The sequence below is a fragment of the Zeus faber genome (genome assembly GCF_960531495.2).
Source record: "Zeus faber genome assembly, chromosome: 17".
In the NCBI taxonomy this organism is placed as follows: Eukaryota; Metazoa; Chordata; class Actinopteri; order Zeiformes; family Zeidae; genus Zeus; species Zeus faber.
This window is the reverse complement of record NC_137204.1, coordinates 20,732,610-20,755,238: the sequence shown is the minus strand read 5'-3', so window position 1 is coordinate 20,755,238 and position 22,629 is coordinate 20,732,610. Positions and strand designations below refer to the sequence as shown.

At 44.9% G+C, this 22,629-nt stretch overlaps 1 protein-coding gene across 2 annotated transcripts in view; it reads right to left on the bottom strand.

Annotated features, from left to right (window-relative positions):
- Positions 1–22,629, bottom strand: part of rai14 (retinoic acid induced 14) — a 51,289-nt gene that overhangs the window by 2,644 nt on the left and 26,016 nt on the right. The window contains exons 4-19 of one of the 2 annotated variants that reach the window (XM_080017503.1): positions 21,169–21,257; positions 20,907–20,971; positions 15,892–15,949; positions 15,689–15,759; positions 11,427–11,533; positions 10,372–10,556; positions 9,723–9,748; positions 9,241–9,327; positions 8,635–8,724; positions 6,252–6,383; positions 5,070–5,168; positions 4,044–4,811; positions 3,112–3,620; positions 1,316–1,484; positions 416–583; positions 150–308 (exon numbers count right to left, since the gene is read on the bottom strand). In XM_080017503.1, the coding sequence (XP_079873629.1) occupies positions 150–308; positions 416–583; positions 1,316–1,484; positions 3,112–3,620; positions 4,044–4,811; positions 5,070–5,168; positions 6,252–6,383; positions 8,635–8,724; positions 9,241–9,327; positions 9,723–9,748; positions 10,372–10,556; positions 11,427–11,533; positions 15,689–15,759; positions 15,892–15,949; positions 20,907–20,971; positions 21,169–21,257 (2,782 nt within the window). The remainder of the gene's footprint in view (positions 1–149; positions 309–415; positions 584–1,315; positions 1,485–3,111; positions 3,621–4,043; positions 4,812–5,069; positions 5,169–6,251; positions 6,384–8,634; positions 8,725–9,240; positions 9,328–9,722; positions 9,749–10,371; positions 10,557–11,426; positions 11,534–15,688; positions 15,760–15,891; positions 15,950–20,906; positions 20,972–21,168; positions 21,258–22,629) is intronic. The other variant, XM_080017504.1, reaches the window with a different exon arrangement.

The window sequence follows — 22,629 nt, the reverse complement described above, 5'->3', positions numbered from 1 at the left end:
AAGGTTTTTTTTCAGCTTATTTGGCTGCCCGTGGTGATTTTAGAAATGGCCGACAGCGCTGGTTCTGCTGCGGTGGGTCACACAGGATCGCCGCGGTTTGTCCTGAAGGTCTGAGTGTCCCTAAATGAGGGAGACCACAGCTCTCTCACCACCAGTTGGTACTGTAGCTGTTTGATTTGCTGCTGTAATGTCTCCATCTGCTGGTTTTGCTGCTGCCGCTTGGAGGCGGAGCTGGAGCTGTAGGACATCTGGGACAGGCTGTTCAGGGCGTCCTTCAGCTTCCCCACCTCCCGCGAGAGGTCGTCAATCTGGGACGGGAGAAAAGACAAAACATTTTTGTCAAAAAAAACCCCCAAAAAAACAAAAAACTCAGATCTGTCGACAACTTACAAGACACGAGATGTCGTTCACCCACCCGCTTGTTCTTCTCCCTCTCGGAGCTGACGTGGTTCTCCACCAGCTGCTTGAGCTGGGACACGGCATCCTGCGACTCCGTCAGCCTGGAGCTCAGGCTCTGGTTCTCCTTCTCCCGGGACATGACCAGCTCCTGCAGCGCCTCACGCTCCCCTCGACTCTCACGCACCTTGGAGGCAGGAGGAGGATGAGGAGGCAGGAGGAGGATGAGGAGGCAGGAGGACGAGGCAGGAGGAGGATGAAGAGGCAGGAGGAGGATGAGGAGGCAGGTGGAGGATGAGGAGGCAGGAGGAGGAGGAGGAGGCAGGCGGAGGAGGCAGGAGGAGGAGGCAGGAGGAGGATGAAGAGGCAGGAGGAGGATGAGGAGGCAGGAGGAGGATGAGGAGGCAGAGGCACAAGTAGAAGTTTAAAAACACACCATTCAAATAATTTCGGGGCATGATAGACAGTGAGGTATTTGTTATTTATTGTACTTTCTTTTTAGTTTAGTTTATTCTTGTGATTTATTTTGAACTTTCAAATGTATGCTTATTTTTACTGTTATCATTAGGTTTATTGTATATTGCCAAATTTTTATGGTCAATCGTATATTTATAGGTTTATCTTTGTAGTTCATTTTTAGGTTTTTGGGTTATTTGGTTATTATTAGGTTTATTGTATATTTGTCAAATTGTATTATTATTTATTGTTAGTTGGCTGGATGAAGACACGCTAATGTTTTTTAATTTAACATTAGAGATGGAACGAAAAATCTAATGAAAAAATAACATCATGAACAATGAAACAAGATTATGTTTATGTTTTTCTCCCTCCTATAATATTGTTTCTGGTTTTTGTGCCAGGTCCTCAGACCGGTTTCTAAGCCCCGGTGTCTTCTCTTTCTTTTCCTGCTCCCGCTCACCTCTTGCCAGGCGGCGGCGGCCTCCAGGGCCATCTCGTCCTGCTTGCGCAGCGCCCCCTGCAGCAGCTGCGTCAGGTGGCTGACCTTGCCCTCCAGGGCTTCCCGCAGCGTCTGGTGCTCGAGGCGCGAGACCGAATCCGCCGGGACGACGTCATTCTCCACCGTCGGCCTTGTAGCGGGACGAGCACAAGCATCCCATAGTAAGAGGCAAAGTATTTTTTTCTGACGCAGCTTCCGCCGCAAAAAGCAGGTGGAGGTAGGGTTAAATGGCTTAGGATTATACCAGTTCTGAATCAATTTTTGGATTCTTCTCATCGATAAGATTCCTTGTCTTTATCAATTTGTCTGGCTTAAAACATCAGGAGAAATATGACCGCTGGCACTGTTTACTTTTATTTTGGTGCCTGTACATGAAAACGGCCCTCTAAAGCCCCTTGCCCCACTTGCACTGAAAGTAGTTAATCCACTGGCAATGTTCCATATTGGCGTAATGTGGGAAAAGGAACCCACTCCCCACTCTCGACCTAGTATCATTTACTGAAAAATGCCGGTACGGCTGTGAATGAAAGAGCGTGTGAATGGAAGCAGTAACATTGCGGGAACAAGCCCGTGAAGTAGGGGTGAAGCCGAATCCGAATACCGGCAAAGCACAAATAGTGGGTTTTTACGAATATTTACTCTGTACAAATATTTCAAAAAGTGATTTGTTTTCGGGAAGGAAAATAAAGAAAAAAAGAAAAAAAACATTCAGAAAAAAGGCAAGTCCGAACCATGTAGCTCGGCTGCAAAGACGAGAAACTGAAAGACGCCCAGTCTCTACGGGGACGGTTCTTTATGTTTCCTTCGAAATGCCACTCAGACCCCAGAGGTGTCTTTTACAGTTCGGGATGGAGAGGGGCGCTACGCGGTGTATGTCAGTTCGGGAAGTATGAATGAAGTGCTTCGAGTGCGGCGTCATCGGGTTCTTTCTTCGGCGGCAGAGAGTGTAGAACAGGTTGAACATAATCACCAAAAAAAAAAAAAACATTCAGAACGTATGTGCGTTGCCGACAGATTGTCCAAAACGATCGCATCTAAACTGGCCATAAAGTACTAACCCTAACCCATTACTTACATAGAAGTAACAGTTGTCTAATGAAGAGACTCACACACGGAACCTCTCTGTAAAGGAGGCCAATGTTGGAATGACCACTTGCTGCCTTTGCCAGACATTTTTTATCCAGCAATGTTATGGATTCCATGTGGGAAAGGGGCTTAGGAAAAGTCTTGATTTCTCACTCTTGCGAGTTCCCTTTCACTGTATTTATTTAATTGTAATTATTGTAATTATTTAATTAATTGCCCGCAAACATTGCACATACTGTTGCACTTTAGACTGAACATTTGCACATTCCTGCACAAACTGAACAGCTTTTTAAAAAACTAACAAAAAAAAAAAAACAGCCTTATTTTACATGTTCTTATATATTTCACGATTTTTTTACTTATTGTTTTATATTTATGTTTTGCGTACGCACCAAACACCGAGACAAATTCCTTGTTCGTGTCAAATTACTTCACAATAAAGACTGACTCTGATTCCGAAAATTAAAATATATGCAAATGTTTTCTGCCAACAGAAAACACAGCAGCCCTGATGGAAGTTGACAGCAGTTGAGAACTGTTCCATGAGATACAATATCAGAAGGAAATTCTCAAATTAGATGAATAGATGTACTATGTTAATTAACATGTTTTGCGAATCTTATTATTTCAACGATTTTCCATCGACCACAAAATAAGCGTTCTAACGTCACCTGTTTTGCAGCGCTTCCACTTGCAGCGTCGTCTGGGCCAGCTGCTGTTTCAGGGCCTCCGACTGGCTCTCCAGCTCTTTGATGGCGTTGCTGAGCGAGGACACCACCTGCAAGTGGTCGGCGAGGGCCACGGAGCCCTGAGCCTGCGCTTCCGCTTCCTGTTTCAGGAGGGCGACCTCCTGCTGTGCGGCGCGGAGCCCGCCCTCCGCACGCTCGAGCAGCGCCTGCAGCTCCTGGACCCTGCTCCTGGACGCCTGGAGTTGCTCGAGTTGCTCCGGCGAAGGCGGCGAGGGGGCGGCGGCCGGCGGGGGTGTCGCGCTGCTCCTCTGGGCCTCCGCCTCGGCCAGCTGTTTCTGCGCGGCGCCGAGCTGGCTCTTGGTGTCGCTGTAGGAATGCGAGAGTTCCAGCAGGCGGCGGTGCAGGCCAGAGATTACCTCGTTCATTTCCGCCTTCATCTCCTCAAAGTCTTTGGCTGCCGCTTCGACGGGCACAGTGCCCCTCAACGCCTCCTGGACAAATCACGGAGAACACATTTTGATTGGGATAATGGAAACATACTGGACGTGGGTGGCGGAAAGAGGCATCTGGTGAACTGATCAACTTCTCAGTTAATTTTCCTGAAGATAGTTCACACTTTTAAGATTTTTAATATTGTTGCTATTTACCACATTAAAGAAGTGGCGCTTCCGCCTTTTTGAGGTAAGTTTCTCACCATATCGTTCAAATCTTCCAAAACCCAAAAACAGAGACAATATTAAAAATGTTAGAGTGTGGGCTATCATCAAGGAAACAGTTAGGGGGTAAAGTGAAGTGTGTGTGTGCCGAGTGGTAAACAGGCTGAAAGTTAATCCCTTACCAGTATGGTCCTTAAAAAGCTATTTGAAAGGTAGATAGGTAGGGAGAAAGAAAGAAAGACAGAAAGAGAACTCTACCTGCAGCATTCTGATCTCCTCCTGCGCCTCTTTGTACAACTTCTCCATCCGTGCCGTCCTCCTCTCCTGCTCCTGTCCTTTCCCGCTCTCCCTCTCCTCCATCGCCCTCCTCAGCGCATCTTCCAGCTGCCCGATCCGCCGGGCCGCCTCCTGCTGCTCGCATCCCGATTGGACGAGCTGCGCCTGGAGCTGCGCCACTTCCTGCTCCAGGGCCGATCTGTGTCTCCGGGCTTCCTGCTCCTCCGCCGCGCCGTCACCTCCTCCTCCCTCACCGGCCTGTCTTCCGATCTCCGTCCTCAACTCCTGCACCTCCTCCGCGGCCTGGTGGTACCTCTCCTGGGTCTCGGTCAGCTTGGCCTGGAGCTCCGCCAGGCTCTCCAGCAGCTCCTCCTCCCTCCCCCTCTCCCTCTCCCTCTCTTCTTCCTCCCTTTGCCTGCTTCTGTCGGACACCACGCCGGGCTTCAGCTGGGCCTGCAGCGAGCGGTTTTCCTTCCGCGTCTCCAGCAGTTTGGCCTGGACGCTCTCCAGGGCCTGTCGCAGCAGCGCGATCTCCTCCTCGCCGCCCCCTCTGCCTCCGTCGCCCTCCTCGTCTTCGTCGAGCCGGGAGGCCTCCCCGTCCGCCGGCCGGGAAGAGGGCGCCCGGGCCGAGGGCTCCCGAGGCGGCGACTCGAAATCGTCCTGGGTGGAGTGAAAGGAGGTGTTGGAGGCCATGCTGTTGGGGCGGCTGTCCTCCTTCGGGTCTTCACCCCCTTGGAGGGACGGACGTTTCTACACGTTAGGGAGAGAAGTGGTTTTTAGTCAGGCTTAGGAACCACAGCTAACCATGATCAGTCCGATAGTATGATGGTGACTGGGGCTAAATTTCTTGATCTTTGGGACCAACGGCAATCGCTGTCGCCGAAGAACGCAGTCGCGTCTGCCCCGGTGCGTGGTGGTCAGCGGAAGCCGTTTCTCTCTATTTTAAGAGATTCCGTCGTGGGTCGAAAAAATGGGGTTCAAGCTGATAAATTCCTCGCCTGCCTTTACCTTGAGTATGTTCGCAAGCTGCTGGTTCTCCAAAGTGAGAGCAGAGATCTTGGCTTGCAGAGAAGAGACTACGGCCGGGGCTGCAGTACCGTGTTCAGTCTATTAACACACACACGCACGCGCACACACACACACACACACACACACACACACACACACACACACACACACACACACACACAGACACACAGACACACAGACACAGACACACACAGGTTTACACATGCACACACAGGAAAGCATAAAAGCAATGATCAGGACCCCTGGCTCCCCGGTGAAAAACACAACAGGTCTTAACACGTCCCAGGTTAACCCTCCTTCAAGAATGCCTCAGGTGAGCAAGTTCAGCAGATGTTCTGAGGAGATAGCGCAGAGTTTTAGGAACCACGACGAGTTCCTTTTCACAAACGGCTGCTAAACAGAAGAGATAGAACGCGCTCGCTGACATCCAGGCAGCCCACACATGCTTTTTACTTATTTTATTTCGTTTTTGTACTTTGCTTTACACAAATAAAATGAGTGTTCTCATTTTCATTGCCTCTGTGGACGTTGCTGTTGGGACCAGACTGAAGAGCAAATCGTGGCCATTTTAAAGATACATTTCCAGACTGGTTTGTAAAGGAGTCTCAACCGGTTGAAAGACTCGCTCAATTTAAAGGTTTGAGTTGTTTGGGTTTGAGTTGTTTTCATTTGATTTGGTGACCATGAAATATAATATAACGGTTAGTGAATGCCTTCATCTTCTGAACTAGTTTCTGTCTCAGCCCCTGTGTGTGGTCCGACATGTACCACAGTTATCATACACACACACATATAGATAGACAGTATATACACATGTACATACATACAAAAAAAAAAAAATAAAAAAAAAATATATATATATATATATATATATATATATATATATATATATATATACATACATACATACATACACGCATATATATTTTTTTTACATACCACACATATATACAGTATATATATATATATATATATATATATATATATATATATATATTTACACTATATTTTTTTCCCCACACTATATATATATATATATATATATATATATATATATATACATACATACATACATACATACATACATACATACATACATACATACATACACACACACACAAACATGTATTTACACTGCATTGTTTCAGAGTTTGAGCTCACCTTTGTTTCCTGTCCAGAACCAGTCACTGCAACCTGCTCCACGATCTGTCTCATCGTCTCCAGTAACATGGTTTTTTCCCCTTGCAGCTTTTCAACCTGCTCTTTTAGGGCCGTTTCTCTCACTTCGTCCTCCTGGGGGAGAGAGAGAGAGAGAGAGGGAGGAAGGGGAGGAGAGAGAGGGGTGGCGGAGGAGGGTAAGGGCGACGGTAAAGGAGAAGGAGAGGAAAGAAGGACAGAGGGGAGAAATAGTCATGAGAGGAGGAAAAGACGAGGCGGGGGGAGTGTAAGAGTTCACCTTCAAACATAGAAAATATGGTTCTAAATTACAATCTATCAGCCAATTAGTACCATTAAATTTGCAAAACTGTGTTCAGTCTTAGGTTTTATTTTCTTTAATTGTTAGGTTTATTTTATTGTCTATGGTTGTATGTTGAAAATGTTCGCTATCTTCTTGTTAATTATATGTAAGTGTATATTGCCATTTATTCTCGCTTTTTGTTTATTTCTAGGCTTATTTTATTGTTTTTTCAATTATAGGTTTGCACTTGTTGTCTATTAGTAGGTTATCGAAATATCAATTTTATTCTTTATGAGAATAAAGAATAATAATAACTTTTTTTGGTTCATTTTTATTGTTTATTTCTACATTCTCTATCTTTTTTATCTATCTATCCATCATCTATCCATCCATCCATCCATCCATCCATCCATCCTTCCATCCATCCATCTATCTAGATTCAAGATGTTTATTTATCACATACTTATACATACGAGCATACATATATGTAGTGAAATGTCATTGCTAACGCTAGCAACGACATTATGCACAATAAGTACAAAGACACAATAGCTAACTAATTAAGTAATTAACTAACTAACTAAACTAACTGATTCCTAAAACATAGGAATAAAATAATAAATAAAATAGGCATAAAAAGGTAATATACTTTACAGGGATGAAAAATGGAAATAAGAGGAATAGACTATTTGTATATATACAGATATGTACAGTAAAGTAGCCTGTGAATAAAGTGAGATAGTGTGTGTTGAGATATACAGTACAGTATACCACAGTATGACGCAGCAATACAGTAACAGTACAGTATGCAGTACAATGTGCAACACACATTACAGTGATGCAGTGGGGGCCTATGTGTGTGGCTCAGTGAGGGCCCCTGGTGAGTGCAGCGTTGACAGTCCTTATGGCTTGTGGGAAGAAACTCTGTCTTAGTCTCAGTGACTGCGGAGGCGCTTGCCCGACCGCAGCAGCTGGAACAGTCCGTCGTTGGGTTGGTGAGGATCATTCATGACCCTGCGGGCTCTGCTACTACACCTCCTGGTGTGTAAGTCCTGCAGGGAGGGGGAGGGTAGTTCCAGTGGTGCGTTGGGCTGAAAGCACAGCCCCTCTGCGGGGCCCGCCTGTCCCGAGCAGTACCGTTCCCAAACCAGGCAGTGGTGTTGCCTGTTTAGGAGGCTCTCCACCGCGCCACAGTAGAAGGACTTGAGGATCCTCGCTAAGACCCGGGTTTTCTTCAGCTGCCTGAGGTGGTGAAGACGCTGCCTCGCCTTTCTCGCCAGAGCGTCCGTGCACCTTCCCGGGGGAGGTAGAATGGACGGCATGAGGTGGTCAGCTGTTCCAGGTTCGGCAAACAGGAGCCGGAGAGAGTCTCGATGTTGTTGGGGTTACACCAGCTGTTGTTCATCATGAGGCAGATGCCTCCGCCCCTCGGCTTTGCCCGCCTCCTAAGGCCTGTCGGCGTGGAACACGGAGAAGGCCTCGGCTGGACGTATGCCGTGGTCCGGCACCAGCGGGTTCAGCCATGCCTCCGTCAGGCAGAGGACGCAACGGTTCCTCGTATCCCTTTGGAATGTAATCCTCGCTTGAAGGTCATCCATCTTGTTCTCCGGGGACTGGACATTGGCTAGAAGGACGCTGGGCCAGGGTGGACGGTAAGGTCGCGTCCTCACTCTGATCCGAACGCCGCCTCGTTTACCGCGGCGCTTCCTCCATCGGCGCCCCCGTGGAACATGTCCAAAAAGTTGTTCTTCCAGGGAATTTTTTATATCCACGGATGCATGGCAGTCGTAGGAGATCACTGCCGGTGAGTTTTTGACGGACATAGCCATATGAAACTAAATAAATGCTAAAATGTGCGTAACCACACGGATCGCTCGAGCAGGCAACCACGAGGGGCGGTGCCAAGCAGCACTATCTATCTGTCTGTCTGTCTGTCTGTCTATACATTGCATCAATCTACTGTATCTGTCTAAATATTCATTAGACGTCAAATTATAGTAAGCAAGCTCAGATTTGAACAAATGCTGCACCACCGCATGTATCAAATACTTAACTTCTACGCTGCAAAACACTTAGACGAGTTACCTTGTAGTTGAATGTTTTGGAGGCGTCGCTCTTGCCGGACACCGGCGTCCCAGAGGAGATGACGTACGAAGGAGACGAGAGCCCAGAACTCTTCGGGACGGACAGTACACAGACATTATGTCATTTGTATTTTAAGAGAGGAGTTACAAGCATTTGATATCAATACTGTTAATATCATTAACAATAGCCTGTTAGGGATGCGGAGGTCACTACAGTATAAAGGGTTAATATGAAATCAAATGGGGGCAAGAATGATCTTAAGTTAATAGAAACACTTTGCTGAAATCCAAATATCCAACAGCAAAGCATGTCATTTTAATTTGCATTTCTGGGTTATTTTCTTCAAAATCATAAATCACAATGGAGGCTGTTGGGATACATACCGCGTTTCTTTTTCACACATTGAAATAGAAACAAGTACAATGACAATATGGAAATAAACACGCACGCACGCACGCACGCACGCACGCACACGCACACGCACACACGCACACACACACACACACACACGCGCAAAATACTTTTACATTTGCGAAAAAGATGCAGACATGCAAACGTGCACGTACAGAGACAAACAGGCAGACACAATAATAGACATGCCTTTACCTGCCGTGGACTAATAGGAGGTGGAGGTGCTTTTCGTTTTTTGGGAGTTGTGATCCGCTCATCAGTTAGCTTAGCTACTTGATCATGCTGAGGAGCCAGCAAAGGAGACAGCCAGTAGAAACAAAAGGCAAGGGGGGGAAAGGAGGGAAAATAAAGACGGCAGTGTATTTAGTTGTGGTTAGTGAAAGAGAAGGAATACTCAATGAATAATGAAAAAAATTACGTTTCACGGGATTTCCTTTTTTCTTTTTTCAGGCTGCATGAGATTTGACGCCATTATATTAGAGATGGTGGTCACATGCTATGTGAGGTGCTCCAAAAGTGCAGCAAGGATCCTTTAGTATCGTGATTAAAAATCCTGAGGCAGGATTTCAAGTTGCATGGTGACACTTCTGAAGGAAGGTCAACCAGACTTACAACCTTTGAGCTGGAATCCCTAAAGAAGGGGTATAAAGCATTCAAAAATAAAGTTGAATTCTCACCTGGGGAGATTTGGGGGACTTCATATCTGTGAATGGAAACAGTAATGGCGATTAAATTGGATGTCAAAAGTACATTTCTACTCTAACCCTGTTACTTTTGATACGAAAGACACTGATGTAGATGGAAATAACTTCCAAGCACCAAGTTCAGGAAAATATGCAAAAATCCATAAAGGAAAAAATACATTACATTTCCAAAAGGTGGCAGTGTTGAACATGTGATGTTATGTAGAACTCTGAACTAGTGCAGTACCACGCTCGACCACACAAAGAGATTGACACTTCAACTGGATTCGGAAAAGCATCAGTGAGTGACTGCAGTGAAGTACTTTTTTTTTTCAAGAACAGATAGACTAAATACTAAAAAAAACAAAAAAAAAACTACCCAGTAAAAGTGTCGCTTTGGCTTCTTTTTGAAACTGTTTACAAAACTTGTTTTTTTACATGACTGATCTGTAGCGGAGTAGATATAAAGTAAATATAAAGAGTAAAAGTCAAAAGTTTCCAAAGCAGATTAAAAAATGTAGACCACTGTGTGTGTGTGTGTGTGTGTGTGTGTGTGTGTGTGTGTGTGTGTGTGTGTGTGTGTGTGTGTGTGTGTGTGTGTGTGTGTGTGTGTGTGTGTGTGTGTGTGCACGCGCGTGTGTACCCGCGCTTTGCTGCCGCTGCAGGGCAGCGGTGAGGCTGGCTCTGACTTCGCTGCTGCCTGACAGCTTAGCGTAGTGCAGGACGTCATGGCCTTGGGAGTCTATGGCCCAGAGGTCGGCTCCTCTGCGAACCAGGACGTCGATCACAGACATACCGCTGGACTCGCTGGCCAGCATCAAGGCTGTCCTGAAACACAGAGCCGCAAAGAGATCATCGCCCCTGCAGGTACTGAGCTTAAACCTCAGTATCTGTAGGGATACACTAGGAGGTAGGCACATAGACAAAAATCTGTTTTTCATTACAGCCACGTGGGGGGAGGGGGGGGTAAGCGAGTGACTGAGAAAGTCTTTTGTGTTGTTGTTTTTTTTTTGGGGGGGGGGCGCGCATTTTGTTTCAATTAGGATTCTGGAAAATAAATACATCAACAATAAAAACACACTGTTTTTATTTTCTTTGTCTGGAGAAACGGGGAGTCAAGATTCAAGATTCAAGATTTTTTATTTGTCACATACATATACATACTTTCATACATATATGCAGTGAAATGTAATGCAACGCACCCGGTGATAGCAAACAATATGTCCTAGGAAAAAAAGAAATAAAAGTAAAGAATTCCTTTCTAATAGACCGACTAACTGACTCCTAAAACGTAATACAGTAAGTTGAATACTTATAGAATAAGATAAAAATATATAGAATAAAATACAATAAAAATGGTGGGAGTGCCCGCCTTCTCATGGCACGGTGGCAAATGCCCCGTGGCCCGGCACCGGTCCGAGTCCCGGTCGTTGGGAACCTCATATTTAGCAGAAGTTTTTGTCCGAAGAGACTTACAATAAGTACATTTCGTTGGTAGCAGCCAAACCACTGCATATCACAGTCACAGCCAAACCTTTTCTAGGAATAAGTTGCATTAATAGAGTGAGAGTTTGTTTTTGGATCCTCAAGAGACGGACAGGTGTGTGGAGGTTTGTCTGTGTTTGTGTGTGTGTGTGTGTGTGTGTGTGTGTGTGTGTGTGTGCACTGCGCTCTGTGTGCTGGCGGCCGTCTTCCTACCTGCCATTGTTTTCAGGCACAGTGATGTCAGCGCCCCAGTCCAGCAGAGCACTGCACACCTCGGCATGAGCGTGTCGGGCGGACAGCAGCAGCGGACTGAAGCCCTCCTGCAGCAGCAACATTAGAAACATCAGAAACGAATCATATGAGAAATGACCTGAAACCTACCCTGGAAGCTTGTTAACTACAACTACTACAATGCAAACAATGACTACCACGCACGCACGCACGCACGCAAACACGCACACACACACACACACAGGTAGATGCAGGTTGAGGTCAGTGTCGCTATGTGGTGAGAGAACTCTCACACGTGTGAAAACAAGAGTGAATGTCCAAACGTTTGTTCCGATTATTATTATTATTATTATCATCATCATATCTAAACTGATAAAAACTGGAGATTGAACCTGTCTACTACTACTACCGGACTACTATACAGTGAAAATTCATCATGTGTAAAATGAAAAAGTAAGAACCTTTTTTTTAATATATATATATAATAGTATTTCCATGGAGCTTGCGTTAGAATATTTATAGAAAAAAACCCAATAAAAAAAACAAGAAAAAAGTCCCTCTGGAAAATGCAGAGACTGGTCAAAGCCCAGTAAGACATGTCAGCGTAGCTTTGTGTTTTATATTACATGACTACTGCTGCCACAAACCAAACAGTAAAAAGCTGCTTTGTCTGTTCCTTGGAACTCTGTTAAAGACTTTAGCAGACTTTCTCTGCTCATTTTCCCTCTGTAGTCTAACTCTGTTTATCTGTGTGTGTGTGTGTGTGTGTGTGTGTGTGTGTGTGCGCGCGTGCCTGCGTGCGTGTGCGTCTCAAGGGGTTAAATGTTTAAATTGGTCATGGCTTCTAACTAAAGCCAGAGTGAAACTCTACACCGATCAGCCATAACATTAAAACCACTGACAGGCGAAGTGAATAACATTGACCATCTCGTTCCAATGGCACCTGTCAAGTGGTGGGATATATTGGGCAGCAAGTGAACAGTCAGTTCTTGAAGTTGATGGGTTGGAAGCAGGAAAAATGGGCAAGCGTAAGGATCTGAGCCACTTTGACAAGGGAGGTCTTGTGGGGTGTTCCCGGTATGCAGTGCTTAGTACCGACCAAAAGTGGTCCAAGGAAGGACGGCGAACCAATTTCAAAATGCATATTTCCCAAGAAGAAAAATTTACAGTTTTCCTCATGTCTGCAGAGCAATAATACAATGCTGACATGTTGTGTAACATGTTTTGTTGTTGACATCTTAAGCTATATTTATATTCATCTAGACAATATGTTGAAACTCCGTATTAATAATCAAAGTTTGAGAAACGTTTAAAAAAAAACATGGAATCCTTTCTCGTGCGGTCGTTGGGAGACTTGATATTATAATGACCATAAGCATAGAAATGTACAAATGTATAAACTGGTAAAGTACTCTTCGTTTCTCTTTGGGTCTCTGCACCTCCACGTATTTATGCAAGTCACATGTCACAGACATGACGTACGCCTGGAGCCAAAAAGCTGGCATAGCTTCTCTTCACCCTGTCGTTCATTTCAGCACAGTCCGAAGCCCAGCAATGTCTTCCAGATGTCTCTGTGGTTCCCCGTCGACATGTAACTAATGCAACTAACCACCACCACAGCAAGTGGGACTGCCCGACTGTGCACCCAGCTCGAGGCTTGCAGATGTACATACATGCACACGCACACGCACACGCACAAGGGAAATCACATTGAGACACGCGGATGTTGTGCCACGAATCTCCATCGGGTGCGTCCTATAACCACAATCCCCATTGTCTATTTCTAATCACTTAAAGGCGACCCTTTTTAGGTCACATTCCAAGTTGGTTTAAAATAATCTCACATTGCGTTTCTATTGAAGCCAACTCTCCTGGAAAACACGTTCAACTGACTTTCAACTATATTGGCAGGAACGTAACATCAACATCTGGCTGCACTATGAAGGACAATGAGGAAGAGCACAGTTACTGGTAGAGAGCCATGACTAAGGAGGACCATGGTAAGACTTCGGGCGAAACAAGAACCGCCAACACGCACCAACGCCGTGCACTGGAACAATAAAGGGATGAACAACAGTGATGCACTCTCCAAATGAAGAACAGAGCCGACCGATCTCCCGCGGCGGGATCAGGGCACCGGCGATGTTCCACGCCTTAGCGTCTCTTAGATCTAACCTCCTTAGCGCCGGCATCCAGGGAAGAGATGCAAAGAGGTTGAGTAAACTGGTTTGGGAGGCTTGTCCTGTCATGGGACCGTCTAGACGACAGGGAGGTGAGGGCGGGGGGGATACAACCCAGGATTATCTCCATCTTGGGGAAACTGTCTTCCCACACGCTCCGCGATGACGGGCCCGCAGCGAAGAAGCACCTTCAGTCCCCGGCTGATTCCCCTCAACTGAACTCATGAGCAGTTCGTGCATTCTGTTCAACGCCACTGACCAGAAGGATCACCAGATACTTGAAAAGGGATAATTCGGCACAGGAACAAATTCTTCATACTTTCCACCGCTCTGTTACACCTGTCCGTCCCCCGCTGGAATGCGATCCAACACTCGTTTGGTGTTTATGCTCGGATGTGACCTTGGCGTACTTCGACGTCCAGCCCTACTCTCTCCCGGCCCGATCCCTGCTTTGTACCCGCACCACCATCTCGGGGAGATGGATTAAGCGCAATCCAATCCCACATAAAACTCAAGTCAAGACGAGGCTGTCTGATAGCAAAATGGCTGCTTGTGACTAGTTCCCAAGCGCACATCGTACAACTGCCCCCGGCTTTAAACCAGCAACGCAGCAACTTGAAATGTAAGCAGAGGAGAGAAAAGTGTGGGGTTCACATGCATGTGCACATGTATCAAACTGTGACACAGGAACAACAAGGGAGAGTATTTCTTTCCTCTTAAAAAAAACCACAGGCATGGAACGTCACTCCAACGGAGACCGCATGTCTGCGGCTGGAGAACAGTGTTCCCACAGTACACTGACCCCCTAACCACACACACACACACACACACACACACAGACACACAGACACACACACACACTCTAACTTCACTATTAATCAATCTTAAAATATGGAAGGAAAAAGAGAGGAAATTCCTGGTAGCAAAGACCTTTTATATTCGAGAGGTAGTTGTTGGTACGAGTCCAGCAGAGCCAGCCCTTTGCCTCAGCATTCTTTACGTGCTGTATTTGAAGAACGGAGAGGTGCTAGATGCCACGGTTTCTATAAGTCACTTAGTTATGTTAAATCTTGAGGAAAATATCGAAAGAGCAAGGAGCAATTCATCATTTTGAGATGATGTCATCATGTCAGATTTCAGTTGAGATAAACTTCCAAACTGGCCGGGTAAAGAATCCTGATCACTAATGATTGTTTGAATATAATGTGTATGTATATAATCAGTACAATGTGTATACTTTGCATATAAAACAGGGCAGCGTATATGAGAACAGTTGGATATATGAAATTCATATATAAGGAAGAATTTCTCCCCAATCACCATAATCAAAAGGGGATTTTACTTAACATTAATATATTAGTCTGTACATAATGGCATCCACGTATACATTCAAATCCTTGCAAAAAAAAATCAAATCACATTGAACTATATGCTCACATATTACTAAACAAAAAGTTATTTTCCGGATAAAACTCCATAGAAATATCTTATGCTATATCAAGAGACATTTTTAGATCTTACTTCTGACCAATAATGGATATGTAGATGTCTTTAGTTTGATGACGATAACCATAAATACTAAAATGATAATACTGTATTAGAACCTATTCATATGATGATGTACTGTGGTGTGGTTTAAGCAGCCACACCTCTCTTGGGTCTACTGTAGGTCATTTGGGCCCAGGATCAGGGTGCCTGAGGGCCTATTGCTCGTTAGAGTAATCAACGAGCAACAGGTAAAAACCCCGTCCACCCACACCCACACACACACACACACACACACACACACACACACACACACACACACACACACACACACACAGGAGAGGAGCCCTTGTCATGACATGCTTTCCATATGCTCTGGGTGTCTTCCACCAAGCCGACTCTCTACAATTAAACGGGCGTGTTTTCAACCCCAATCGCCTGTGTCTCTGTGTCGGACGGCCCTGAAAAGGCCACTCGGGTGGCGTGGGGCAGGCGAAGCGGCCACATGTATCAACATCAGGCAGATAACAAGTGAGGAAATCAGAAGAAGACTGTGTGTGTGGGGGTGAAGGTACGTACAGCGTCTCTAAGGTTGACGGGACTCTTGTGTTCACACAACAGTTGGACGGTGTGGACGTTCCCACTGGCAGCTGCAGGAGTCACAACCAAAGCAAAATCAGAAACTTTTTTGTGGTGGGGTGGGGTTGGAAAGAATGTCTTGGACGATGATCACGGAGGTCTTTGTATTTGCCTGAAACGTTCGGTCTTAAGTAAATTCTTACCTGCATAGTGCAACGCAGTTCTCCCTGAGTTGTCGACAGCATCAATTAAACATTTATTCTGCACAGGAGTCAGAAAAAAATATAGACAGAGGTGTTAGACAATGAGGATTTATAAATATACACATTTTTACAAGAATAAGCTCAAGTTCAAGTTCAAGAATAAGTGGAACAGGTCGAGTTTGTTTCAAAATAAAAATAACACCCCAAACTGAAACTGCAATAAGGGTTTGGATGGATGTGCTGTGTGTAATTTTGAATAAGTACAGGGTTGTAATTGTGTTTTCGCCAGGTACAATATGTGTTGGCAGGTTTTTGCTGACTGTTATGAGATAGTTAAGTCCGTACCTTGAAGCAGTGTGTGTGTGTGTGTGTGTGCGTGCGTGCGTGCGTGCTTGTGTGTGTGTGTGTGTGTTCAGCAAATCTCTGTGGGACTGAAGAATCAGCAGAGCGAACAAGTGAAGCAGCTAAAACAGATCGATTGGAAACAGACAGTCTGCTTTCCATACCAGGACTGCTGCGCCACCTCCAGAACCGTTTGCATTTTTCAGCTCTGTACTGGTTTCCTATTGCACTCCCTGCAGCAATACACCTACTCCACAGTCGCCAACATACACCTTTGACAAATAACCGATTTAACCACTCTTGTTAAAACGGTACTTTCCAAAAGGTGGTGTATGACTATCCAGGCTGGCATGCACAATCATTTCTTCATACTCTTTTTCAACCGAGTGATTACAGCCTTTATGTTGAATATTCCTCATCGTTACATTCTTACAAACTGACATTCACCTTTGTTCTCCATTACTGAGGCTGGCGAGTAGCCTGTAGCCTAGTCAGTAGCCTAGTGAGTAGCCTAGCGCAGAGGTTCCCAACCACCGGGCCGCGGGGAATTTGCCACCGGGCCGTGAGTAGGCGGGCGATAATTGTTTCAGAAGCGATCTCCACTTCGCTGCGCGATCAGAGCACAAAGAGAGCGACTTTCCCCAGTCACTCTCTCACCAGTCCATAAACATTTTATTTTCACGTCCTCGTGCAGTGTATTGAAACTCTGACTTAACACTAAGTTAAACCATAGCCAATGAAGAGAGAGTCATAGTAAGGCTGACTATTTACTGCCACACCTCCTCATACATGCCGTGCTCAAAACTGTGAATAAAAAAAATTGAAAAAGTGTCTGTGTTCTTCACTAAACACCATTGTACATTCTGTAGCTGTAAATATGAACATACTGTACATTGCTGTCTTGCACTGTAAGTAGCAGTTATGCTAACTGCTACTTACTGCTACTGCATGGCATAGCATTGCTGTTCACTTGTGCAAAATTGTAAACAAACAGCTATTAAAATAACTTACTAAATATTGGGTTTTTTTTAACTAAACCGCGACTGATTAATGTTCTTTAACATGTCTAATGTCAGACAATAAAACTTACAGCATTGCCTCTACGATGCTTCATAGTGGATGGAAGTTAATTTAATTCAGATTGTACATTGTGTCTATCTGCGGAACCATTAAGCCATTGCACCAGAAGTGACTAAACAGGAAGTAAACCCAAAATAATGTCACCGTGTAACGCGATTTGACAAATAATATTAATTGTTACAAACGAGTTGTAAACTGTGAAGTAGTTATCAACTACTTAGAACTATTTAATGTATCGATTTCAGCCATAGGAGCTTAATAATGCCTTAGAAACACCACACTCCTTGCCTTGCCTTTGTGAGGTCACTATGAAGTTGCAGAAGTCCAGAACATTAGTCTCTAGCTCAGCCTTTGGGTAGAAGTAGAACAATCTCTGCAATTTGTCTTGAGAAAGGTATTTACATTGCCTTGGTCAGTTGTCTTCACCTCAACCTCTCTCACATCCATCCTTTCCCAGGAATGTGGAGGTGATCCAGGCCATGGGCCAGCAGTTGCGGGCGGTCTGCTTATCTCTGAGCAGAACCAGATCTCCAACTTCAAGGTTTCTGCACTGTCCACTTTTGTCTGTGTTGCAATGAAAGTAGGTATTCACAGCTTCAGCTGGTCAATAACTGGTTTGCAAGAGCTTGAACTTGTCTACACTGCTTTGTGTACAGGTCCTTCTCTGAGAAATCTCCTGGTGGAGGTGGAGCTCCAGCCTTCTGTGTAAGGAGTATCAACGGTGATAGTATGAAGGGGTTTTCAGGGTCTGCAGAAAACAGGTAGGAGCGGACGTGTATTTATGATGGCATCTATGATTGCAGCTGGACGTGTCCATAGACTCAATGACCTCTATATGCACTCATATCGAACTCAAACAGCTGACATGATGGCCCACTGCTTGCTCTTGGCCTGTCCTCCTCTGGTGCATCTGGTAGAGACAGGCCAGGGGCCAAATACATCCATCCTGGGTTTTTCACTTGCTCATGGTGATGTTGTGTGAGCAGTAAGGAGATCTGGCTATCTTTTGGCAGAATTATTGGGTTACTTTCTGCAGCTGGGAGTGCTTTAATCGGCCTCCAATCTGCAAATGAGATTGTTCTCTAAGGATGGGCTGCGTTTCTGCTTTGTTGGCTCAGAGGGCTGACAGTTATTTTGCAAAAGCTGCTTTTTGTGTTGCTTTGAGGATAACACTCCTTTCTTGGGCCATTTCATCTGGAGTGCGAGGTAAGTTACATCTGCAAACGTACCCCAGTACTACTTTGCTGTCCATGTAGGACTTCGTCGCATCGAACTTTAGGTGTAGCTCCTCCTGAATGAGATCTGCCATCATGACCGCTAAGACGGCAGCGCACAGTTCAAGCCAGTTCAGGATTGCAGGCATGGACTGGGGTGCTAGCCTTGTCTTGCCCATAATGAATCCTACTTCAGCTTTTCCATCTTCTTGAACTGCTCTCAGGTACGCCACAGCGTAGGAGCAGGTAGATTGTCTCGGTTTTAGATGGTATGGATTCCAAGCCATCATCAACATAGAAATGCCTTTCCAAAAAGTTGACTATATCGGCACCATGCTCCTATGCACCTTCTCTTATGGGTCTTTTGGTCCTGAGGTGGTCAAGGAATTAAATGGCCCGTTGCCAAAGACATAGACCTTCATCTGGTACTCCACAACAGCCTTGTTGATGTCATTGTTCTTGTGCCATAAAAAAAATGGAGGAAATTGCTGTGGTCTTCACAGACCAAAAAGCAATGGAACATCTGCTGGATGCCCGCCACGATTGCAATCATCTCCTACCAGAAGCGTAGCAGGGCACCAAGGAGGGGCTTCTTGTGGTGGGGGCCTGTGAGATGAGTGTGTACGCCTGTGAGCACGTCATTGAGGGAAACACCGGAGCACTGGGCGCTGGAATCAAAGACCACCCTAATCTGATTGGGTTTTTATGAGTGGTAGACCCCAAACGGTGGGAGATACCAGAATTCTTCAGCTTCTTTGGTTGTGCCGCTACCTCGGCATGTCCATTCGCGAAGATCTTCTCCATGAATGCCACATACTGTTCCTGCATCTCAGGTTTCCTTTTCATGGTTCGATGCAGAGATGTGAACTGGTTGACTACTTGTTCTTTGTTGTTCAGCAGAGGCTGGCATGGTTCCCTGAACGGCAGTGGGGCTACCCAACTGTTAGCATCGTCTCTGTAGACGCTGGGGGAGGGGCCTTTGTGTGGTCCGTTGACCTGCTGCCTGACCTTGTGTGCTCTAAAGACATAATTTCCGAGTAGCAGGATTACTTCTGCTTCAGGATCCAGTTCTGGGATGTGCTTCGCAATGTGATGAAGATGAGGTTGGTGTAAGACTGCATTTAGCGTTGGAATCTCGGATCGATTGTTCAAGATCTTGTGACACTCAATGAGTGGTGGGAGAGAGATGAGAAGTTTGCTGTCCAGTGACTTGATCTGAAATCCTCCTGCCTTCTTGCCAGATGTTTCTACAATGCCAGAGAAGATTCTGGGGTGGTATGAGAATGGTTTGCTCTCCACACTGAACAGCTCGAAGAACACTGGTTTGGCTAGTGAGCGACTGCTCTGGTCATCCAGGATTACATAGGCTATTATGGCCTTGTCCCTGGCACCCTTCGGGTATATCTTTGCGGGGCAGATATTTGAGCGTGAGCAGCTCAATTGACTTGGACCGCAAACTTCTGTGCAGCTTGTTCTAACAGCAGCCATGTTAGATGGATCTTCACCCTCCCAGCTATTCTCCTGTGACGGTGAAGGAGCCTCGGCAGTTTGAGGGGATGGACTGGGATGCATTGCCGCATCATGATAGGTGATGTCGCGTTCTGACCACTTCACTGAGGACCTCTTTGGGGAGGTGGGTGAATGAAGAAGAACATTTGAAATGTATTCCTTTCTTCTCGAGGAAGGCCTTTCTGTCATTGAGGAGTTTGTTTCTAAATGTTCTGCATTTTCTGAGAGGAACAGAGCACACGGAGCAGTCGAAGCGGTCCCCACATAGCGGTCCCGGTACTCAAAACATTTCATGGTCCCGCATGTGGGAAAAAAGTCAATAACTTCTGATTTTCTTTTGACTCTGAATCCGATGTAAAATGATCAAATGATACAAGGATATTCCTGTCTATTTACGGGCCGACGGCTGGGACTTCAAAGCGTGACAGATTGCGCCGGTAAAGTGGCAAAATTAGTATGTTTCGGGTGTCATGTTTCCATCACTGCCGATCAGAGTTGTAGCCGATAAAAATTTGTGACTATTGCAGGGTAATTTGTCTCGGGACTGAATGCCAAGCGTATCCTTTTCCACTAGAGAGAAAAGTCAGATGTTAGCAGGTGTTAGCGGGTATTTCCTACAGTGGAAAAGAGGTATAACTCCACTAGTACTGCTTGTCTCGGGCGAATGTTTCGCTGGCTGTGACTGTGACTTACAGTTGGTTTGATACTGCGACGAAATGTACTTATTGGATCGAATTCAGTAGGCAAGGTCAACGTTCCCCAACTGATATTTTATAAAGATGTCAGTTCATTAAGTATGTCTGGTCGTCCAAGTAATCAACACCCCTTGTTGTTATTCTGTACTTAGCTCCTTCAGTATTTTAACCTTACCTGGATCAGCTTTTTGACACACTCTGTGTGGTTGTTTTTGGCAGCCAGGTGCAATGCGGAGAAACCTATGGAAAGATTTTAGTTAAGAAAGTCAACATATTAAAGGAATTATGAATTATTATTAATCAGAGGTAGACTCTTTTCCCATCCTGAATCGTTTGTTGACACTTATACAGCCTTTAACCAAATAAACCCGGAACAAAACTGCTCAAAATTGTAGCTTAATGATGTTAGAAAGTACAAAATAGAATTATCCACATACCTGCAGCATCAGTGACTGACAGGTCAGCTCCATGGGCCAGGATCACAGATAGACAGTCTGTCAGACCACGGGTGGCTGCTACATGAAGACTAAACACAACAACAAATCCATAAATAAAACATTATCATTATCATCATTATTAATACAAATAATAATGATAATAATAAACAAAATACAAAACAAATGTTATTGCAAGAAACCCTTATCTATTCTCCCAGTGTTATTGAACCAATGCAATATAGGAAACTTTTGTGAGTTTTCACTCCTTGAGTCATCCATAGAAAACATTATCTAAGGCGAACGTTAATCTATACACAGAGAAATGTGCTTTGTGGCTGACAATCAATGTTAGCATGTTGGCTTGTCTCCATGTGATTGGCAGACAATCAATGCGACCCCTTTTAGTTCAAGGAGCGGAAATAAAAGATAAGCGGCACACAGATAAATTGACGAACAGGCCCCAGCACGCAAATGCAAAATGCTCTCACAACATGGCTTCCACTCATGTTCCATCACTATAGCAGCATAGTTGGTCCTGAGAGACCCAAAATGATCGAATCCATCACGTCTTGAAAAGGTGCGTGTGTATGCATTTTATGTGTTTCCTAGTCACACACCAAAATCAGTCAAGGATGTGAACTACTTGTGACATAGACCGCTTGTGTGCTTTTGAGTGTGTGTGTGTGTGTGTGTGTGTGTGTGTGTGTGTGTGTGTGTGTGTGTGTGTGTGTGTGTGTGTGTGTGTGTGTGTGTGTGTGTGTGTTTTCATCAATGGATGACAAAATCAATAATTAAAAAAAATAATGCTTTACTATTTTATCATATAGGTCAAAGGGTGTTGATTAAATTTTACGTTTTTGCACCATTTTGGGACGCTCTGAGCCATACATTACATTATATGTATATAAGATACATATTTGGCCATATATAGTTGGCCACCACTGTGTACGTGCTTGTGCGAGTGTTTCCTACATTTGGGCCTGTGTGTGGATGCCATAGGATTGATATGAGCGTCTGAACACATTGAGGTCAGTGGGTGTTGGGTTTCAATAAGAGAAGTCAAACATTGACATTGGGTTTCTGTGTTATCAACAATCTCCACTCGGAGAGCACTAAAAGCTCTCAACGCGCTCCAAACTCAGAATGTCTGTTCCTATTTATTTCAATGTTTACATGAGGACTGTAGTTCGAGAGAATAACTCAACATTGTTAAAACATAAGAATAATAATGAAAAAAATACAACATTAGATTCCTTCCATCCATTTTATTTTTCAAACGAGATTTAAGGGGGATGATACAAATGTTGCAAGAAATGTAATTAGGTTGGATTGGATTAAATGTGAAGTAGTTGGTTTTCCATCAGTTGGGTTCAGGCAAATTAAATGTCTGTCCACATTTATTATGTTCATATTCAACATATTTAACTTTATTCAACTAGGTACTTTTTTCAACTAATATGT